Source organism: Centroberyx gerrardi, chromosome 23, assembly GCF_048128805.1.
Source record: "Centroberyx gerrardi isolate f3 chromosome 23, fCenGer3.hap1.cur.20231027, whole genome shotgun sequence".
Classification (NCBI taxonomy): domain Eukaryota; kingdom Metazoa; phylum Chordata; class Actinopteri; order Beryciformes; family Berycidae; genus Centroberyx; species Centroberyx gerrardi.
Window position 1 is genome coordinate 6,288,478 of NC_136019.1, and position 8,042 is coordinate 6,296,519.

Here is an 8,042-nt window from a genome sequence, read left to right on the forward strand (position 1 = left end):
AGTTGACCAGTGAGCCTTGAATTTCTCCCTCCCCCCTCCCCACTTGTTGTGAAATGGATCAGACCAAAGCAGTCGAACACAGATTAATATAGATAGGCCTCAATCCGAATGAATTAATTACAAATTCATTTAAATGAAACAGTTTCTACGATTCCAGAGTTTGGAGTCGACTCCGATTCCATTTATTAGTAGAATCGATTCTCAGAATCGACGTGATGGAATCGAGAATCTACTCTTTTGGAGTCGACTCTCCATCCCTAGCTACTACACCATGAATGACAACAGAGAAAGAAAACAAAATATTACTCACACATTGAAATGATGCTCCCTTAGTGTTTATTTGTAACAATGTTTCGACCTCTCTTGGTCGTCGTCAGGTGAAACTGGGTTGCATCATTCCAGTGTGCAGGTATTTTCTTTTCTTTCTCTACTTGTAATTACCACCAGGAGACTCATGAACGTTTTTTCCCAGTCGGCAGCTCATATTGCAGGTAAATCTGACACAACGTGAACGCGGCATCAGCTGCAGTGGCTCCAACTCTATGTAGCTACTCAAAGAGTAGAGGAAGCTGGGTGGCCATCTTGGCTCTGATGTTCATTTTGGGGAGGATGTTTCCTGTTAGAATTCATAATTGATCCTCCAGAGTGACTTTACAGCTTGAATGCAATGAGAGCTGTAAAGCAACTAAAACAACTAAGTGCTAAAATCACTTAGTTGTTTTTAATATTATCTCAGTTGATCTGACACATCTCCATTATCACTGTGGCAAATTGTTTATTCTTATTTGTCAGCAAGTAAACGACTCCGCGGTGAGTCATTTTAATTTGGTGTTTTTCTCTCTCTCTCCCGCAGGAGCCTGGGATACCAAAGGCGGGGCGGGTGAGGCGGATTCCTCGGGCAATTAAAGACCTGAGCGAGGCGCTTTGAACACACCCCCCTGTTACCATGACAACCAGGGGTGAGGAGCACCCCTCCTGTTCTTCTCCCCATCTCAGCGGGAAGCGCAGTGGCTCGACAGAGGCGTGAGGAAGAAAAGGAAAAAACCATCTTCCCAACTTTCTGCCATCTCCTCCCCGTTTTACTCCTCCCTCCTCCATTTTGCGAACAGGGAGGAGCGGTTTTTGTTTGAGGGGGTCCCGGCTTCGCATCGCATCGCATCACCGTTGGCGTTCTGCTTTTGGTTCCGTTTACCTGCTCGAGCCAGGAAGTGGGCGTGGCTTACAGTCGAAGCGGCGAATCAAAGGGACGGGGGGGGGGGAGGCGCGGAGCGACGGCGGTCTCCTAGCGACAGTTTTTTTTTCGACGACGAAATGTGTTTACGTGGTGCTCTCCTTGCATGACGAGTGCAGCCATCTTGTTTTATACCTATCTCGATAAGTTGTTACAGTCGTTTGATTTTTCCCTCTCTTCTTCGACTTTTTACCCTTATTCTTTCCGAACTCATGAATAGCCTTTGGACTTTTGCTTTTTCTTGAGACTTTCTAAGAGTATTTATTTGCTGTTGCTATCGCCATGAGAACAACAACGGCAGCGAATAACAACGACAAAATGAACAACAAACTGAAACATCTCAACCTTATCGTCTGCTGAACTGGAGAATATCTTAAATGTTGCAAAAAATATATTGAGGAATGTACTTGTGTGGACTTGTATTAACCTGTGAATAACGATAATAATGATAAATCATATGGTTTTACAGAGGTTCTGCTGTTGTGGTTCTAAAGTGGTTCTTAGTAGGCCGTCGTGTGACTCGTGTGGTCCGAGGCTGTGCAGCCGCGCTGCAAAACATGTCCGCTCCGATGAGTCTTTAATCTGGAACTGAGTCTTCTTGTGGAAAAAAATCTGACCGTGGGGTGTGACGGTTTCACTTGTTTTAAATGCTACTTCACTTTTTTCTAAATTTTTATCGAAAAAAACAAAAACAAAACTATCTAAAAGTATCTTGAAATGAGGTACATCACTCCATAAGTAAGGTCTAAAAATTCATTTTGAGAATAAAAGAAGTGGAAATAAGTGAAATTATCTCACCCCGTTGTAATTTTTTTCATTTATTTTAAGAACAATTAGGTTTTAAGATGCAGTACTGGACTAAATGACTCAGTAGGTTGGATGTTTTTGGCAGTGTGAGGTGAAGGTGTTCACAGAAGGAGGAAGCATCAAGGACACATCAACAAAACATTATGACTACTCAATATATTACTCCTACTTTGCCATACTTATGATTGTATTGAATAGTATAATATATGATAATCATACAACAGTTTAATGGATCTTGTGATGCACTGAGCTAAATCAGCGATTATTTGTTTGTTTCACAGACTTAAACGCACAGTATGTCATTTCTGCCGCTAGGGGGTCTCTCAATCAAAACAATAACAAAAGACGTAGTTTGATGACGTCGTGAAGTAGCGTGGGATCATGGGAGTTTTTTTTTACGGGGACAGCTTCGGCGACGGAACGCGCAGCAAACGGGAATGAATAATCGTGATCCATCACGAGTGAGCAATAAAAACAATAGAATGAAAAAAAGTGGCTAGCTAGCTAGTTGGCCGACTTCCTTCCTCACTCTCTGACGTATCAGCTGGTGTTTCCCGTGTTCCCGGGGTAAAGGGGATATGACGCCATTGACAGGCGACCAAACAAAACGCACCGTTACTTTGAATAAAATCACGGATTTCTCTGGGTTTGAACATTGTTGGAAACATTTGGGATAATGTAAGTACACAACTCAACAAAATATATAACATAGGTCTAGTCGTTTTTAGATATTTTAAGGCAGAAATGTTACATATTATACCTTTAAAAGGTTAAAATCGCTTTTTTTTTTTGTGTTTTTTTTTGTTTTTTTTTCCCACTGGTAATCTGTGAAACTGTCCTGGCTTTGCTGCTTCCCCCCTTTGAGAAACTCCTTGGCCACTGTGCATATTATCAAAGCCAATTAATGCTGTTCTGTGTGTCCCTGCATGCGCTCCATACTTAGCCTTCCTCTGCCTCACAGTGAGGGGTGAAGTTGCCTCATATCGCTGACTTTGGGTCTGTTTTAACAGTTGTTTACTGCGGATCCGCGTCACATAGCACTTGCTAAATAGTTCTGTTGTTTTAACCTGCTTGCAGTATCGGGCGGTCCGGTTTACTGTATGAGAACAGTTCAGATATAAAGTCATGTGAGTTTAGAGAAAAATACACTTCACTGTCTGTCAAATACTTTGCTGTATTGTCTAAACTTGCTGACACTGTGTTGTTTTACATCCTGCTCCGCCCGTCTGGTACTCCAAGCAGGTTACAACAAACACTCACAGTTATTTGTGAATATTATATGACCCAGGTCTGGTTTACCGTCCCTCTCAGCTGATCTACAGTCAGTTGTAACTCTGAAGTCATACTGAGAGGCGGCCAAAGGGAGTTAGTTACACGATCTTGTATTCGCTGCTGCTCTGAAACGGCTAACACATACAAACTAAGGTTTACATGGATCCTGAAGTCGTGTTTTAGAGGCAACTTCCACCCGGGTTTTACAGCAATGATCCTAAAAAAGTCAGCATTACCAAGAAGGAGAGTTCACTAATGAAGAGCGAATAGTATTTATGGATATTTGTAAGCGGGTTGGAGTACCAGACAGGTGGGGTTTGCCACATAGCCAAATGCAAAAAATTGGCAGAAACTGTAGACAATCACAGGAAAGTATTTTAAAGTCTGTATAGTGAGCTTTTCTGTGATTTAGCTGACACTAACTGAACCGTCCTGATGCAGTAAACCCCACCCCTCCGGTGCTCCAAAGGGGGTAAAAACAAACGCTAACAATTATTTGGAAATACAGTGTGACCCCGGTCCGATCAAGATGGCTTAAAGTTGGATTTTTAGAGCTCTAGCTAGAATATTACATCGGCTTTTAATTTGTAAAGGATCATTTCTGTACAATTCCCCTTTTCACGTAAAGGGTTAGTTCTCGATTTATCTCTGTCAGCTAACGGGTTTCCTCAGTTGTCGTTGCGTTGGGTGACCGGTCCCGGGCTGACCCTTTATGGGGGCGGAGCTACTGTGAGGCGTTTTAGATGTTCAACTCTGGTAGGATTGTGCTACTGTACCCATAGTGTGCCAGCTATACGCTCTACACCTTAGAGGCTTTAGTGGTGTCGTGCCAAGTGTGTACCGAGTTCAGTGGGTTGTAAGACATACAAGGAATGTGTGTGTGTGTGTGCGTGCGTACGTGTGTGTGTGTGTGTGTGTGAGAGAGAGAAAGAGAGAGAGAGAGAAAGAGAGAACGTGTGTGTGCTTATGTGCGCTGCAAATACGAAAGTTGCTGTATGTCGTACATTTCAAAGTTTACTGTATCTTGCCTTGCACTTTACAAAGAAGCAAACTTTACGGGGAAAAACAAATAGAGATGTGTGTGTGCGCGCGTGTGTGTGTGTTGTAAAGATTACGAGTGTTTTTTTTATTGGTTTGATGACAAAAAATATTCCTCCTATTTATGACAAATGTATACGGACAAAAGTGTGTTGATAAAATGTAATATAGCTAACCAAACGTAAAAGAATGTTAAAACATATATAGATATATACACAGATGTTTATTACATCAGGGGCTGTACAATCACATCATGCTCTTCACTCCCATGGACGCTTGAGAAATCCCATTTTACGCCAATGTTATTATTATTATATGTGATTATATGTCATTCCACTGCCACACCAACGTTATCGAAATGTAATTCTGACGTTATCGCAATGTTATTCCAAAGTTCAGCCAATGTTAGAGGAAAGTTTTTCTAACTTTTCAGCCAAAGCTATTGAAATTCTATTCTAACTCCAGTGTTATTTTCAATCACAGGCTACTAATCCGTGTGAATTGTCTACACTCTTAAAAATTGTTCAACGCATCCGTGTGTCTAGTTTGAGTTCGGCACACATTTGGGTTAAATTTCAGCGCAGCAAATGGAAATTGTTGAGTTTATCGACATAATATATTGCTGTTTTTAACATTTGTTGTGTTGAAAAGGAACGCAAAGGTGTGTTTAGTTTGGTATGATTGGGATAGATTAGGTAGATTCATGTGGTAAATGCACCTTGTCGAAGTGAACACACTGAAAATCCATTTTGGGTAAAAAAAAAAAAAAAGTATCATCACCTGAAGTTTATCATTTTAATATGTTTAAAATATCGATAACTCTTAAAAAGTGTTATCGTTTTGTCAACCGAGGACTTCATTTATCTAGTATTCTTTAAAAAGTATCATAATTTGTTTGATTGTTAATATTATTTGTGTTTTTGCTATCATATCATTTTGTAAGTGTGTCACCTTTTTTTTTTTCAAACGGTGAAAATGTCATTTTGGAGTAAAACTCTTTCAGTTACAAGGAGTCACAGAAGAAGAAGAAGAGAATGACAGCGGAGAAACTGGACCAGTGGACGAGGAACACTCCACCGTGTTTGTGCAACAGTATTCCATAGACAACATTTGTGAACGCACCCCTGATCCGAACAGCCTATATATCGAGACTGTGTGCGCAATGCTGGAAGCCAGACTAGATGTTGCACGACCCTGTACGTTGCCAGGTGTTTTATTGTGCTATCGTGTGCAGTGTGTAACAAAGACAAAGTCAGCGCAACCCTATGGAGATTAAATGAATTATTGAAGTGTCAAGCTGGTGTGTTAACTGGTATAATGTGTTGGTGATTATTTATTTATCCGCAGTCTACATCTTAAAGGAAAATCCCCCCGCGGATTTTCTAACACCGTTATATCTCATCAATCTGTGGATTTCAGGGGGTATTTTGTGATGAATTTACCTTTTTTGGTGTACCTGCTTTCCTTCAACCTGCCTCCTCTCCTTCTACTGCGCAGTTAGTGATTGCCTACATTTCCCAGAATCCCCTTCAACAACCTCCAGAGAACGGGCGTGAAGTTGTTGCATTCAGCTGCGGGTTAAAGGTGTAGATGGGGAGAGCAATAACGATAAGCGTAGTGAGTTTTTCCAATCGAGAAAGAGCAAGAGTCACAGCTGTTACTCAAAACAAATCTGATTCCAGTTCCTGTAACTTTAGCTCAGCATGATGAACTTGTCTGTGCTCTTCTTCTGTGGTGTTCATACCAGTTTAAGAACTCATGAAGAAATAAAATCAGTCCAGAGTTCATTAAGTTCTGCTAGGCTTTCCAAGTACAAGGAATTGCTAGTTTTCAGATGTCAACACCCATAAACGCTTGCATTTTCAGGTTGTTTTCTGTAATTGGCATGATTGCTTTCTTACTCCTCACAAACCTAACCGCAGTTCTCTTGGAAGAAGACTGAGACTCACATTTTCACTCTCGGTGCCGTTACTTGGTGCCACCTGAATTTGAATGGCATATTGTTCTCACTTGGCCAAACGAACCGAACTAAAGGAGTAAATGCTCCAGAGTTTGAATATAGAGCGCTCCAAAAATGCTTGGTGTGACCTTAGACGGTTTACAAAGAACACACACACTGGTTTCAACTAGCAGCTCAAAAGAAATAAATTCCATTTACCCCAGGCATGGAAAAACAGTTCAACATGGCAAAACATTCGAACATCTTTAAAATCCTAGCTGCCATAACCGCAAAATTTTACCCAGCGATGACTTTCTCTCTCATGCAACAAAAAATTGAACAGGCTAATTCATACTAAGACACACTGTGGTTCCTCTGTACTGTGATTATCGCTGCGACAATGATCCATTTAGGTTTACCAACACGTGTACTGAGAGATTTTCTTCCAAGTAGTATATATACATAAGAAAAAAAAAAAAGGAAATGTCAAGAGAGATGACTTACTGTGTGTGTTCCAGGGTGTGTTCATGTACTTTGAGCATGCATGTACCTGCTTTGCCTGAAGAGTAAATGAGTAACACACACAGTACAGTAGGTTGTGTGACATCCGTCCTCGCAGATGTTAATGAAAACAACGCATGGAAATGCAAATTCAGAGTGACTCACGAGCTAAAGGCCGATCCAACCTCTACTATTTAACAGCCAGAAGCGGCCTGACACCAGTGAATACTCAGATGACTCATTAGGCTTTTAAATGACTCATTAATCTTAATCTGTATGATGAAAACGTGGGGCTGGGTGAGGAATTACAAACAGTCATACTCTCTGTTTGGATTTCTCTGTCCAGTGGACATATACATGTATAGAAACATCTATCTATCTATCTATCTATCTATCTATCTATCTATCTATCTATCTATCTATCTATCATCTATCTATCTACTGCATCTATCTATCTATCTATCTATCATCTATCTATCATCTATCTATCTATCTATCTATCTATCTATCTATCTATCTATCTATCTATCTATCTATCTATCTTTCTATCTATCATCTATCTATCTATCTATCTATCTATCTACTGTATCTATTTAGCTATCTATCTATCTATCTATCTATCTATCTATCTATCTATCTACCTACTGTATCTATCGATCTATTTATCTAATTATCTATCTATCTATCCATCTATATCTATTTAGTTATCTATCTATCTCTCTATCATCTATCTATCTATCTATCTATCTATTTAGTTATCTATCTATCTATTTAGTTAACTATCATCTATCTATTTATCTATTTAGTTATCTATCTATCTATCTATCTATCTATCTATTTAGTTAACTATCTATCTATCTATTTAGTTAACTATCATCTATCTATCTATCATCTATCTATCTATCTATTTAGTTAACTATCATCTATCTATTTAGTTATCTATCATCTATCATCTATCTATCTATTTAGTTATCTATCTATCTATCTATCTATCTATCTAGTTAACTATCTATTTAGTTAACTATCTATTTAGTTATCTATCTATCTATCTATCTATCTATCTATCTATCTATCTATCTAGTTAACTATCTATTTAGTTAACTATCTATTTAGTTATCTATCTATCTATCTATCTATCTATCTATCTATCTATCTAATCGTCAAACAGATGTGAAACATATTTCAGTTTCAGGCACAGAAAATCTTTATTTCATGTATTGAAGTTGCATCCAGTAACTGGGAGAGTCAGTCCAA

At 39.3% G+C, this 8,042-nt stretch overlaps 1 protein-coding gene across 1 annotated transcript in view; it reads left to right on the forward strand.

The window, feature by feature from the left end:
- LOC139930342 (diacylglycerol kinase delta) overlaps positions 1-1,990 on the forward strand; it is an 88,074-nt gene extending 86,084 nt beyond the window's left edge. Inside the window, 2 exon segments of the mRNA XM_078291597.1 lie at positions 854-1,768; positions 1,806-1,990. Coding sequence (XP_078147723.1) covers positions 854-906 — 53 coding nt within the window. The 3' untranslated portion in view covers positions 907-1,768; positions 1,806-1,990.
- The last annotated feature ends 6,052 nt before the right edge of the window (positions 1,991-8,042 follow it).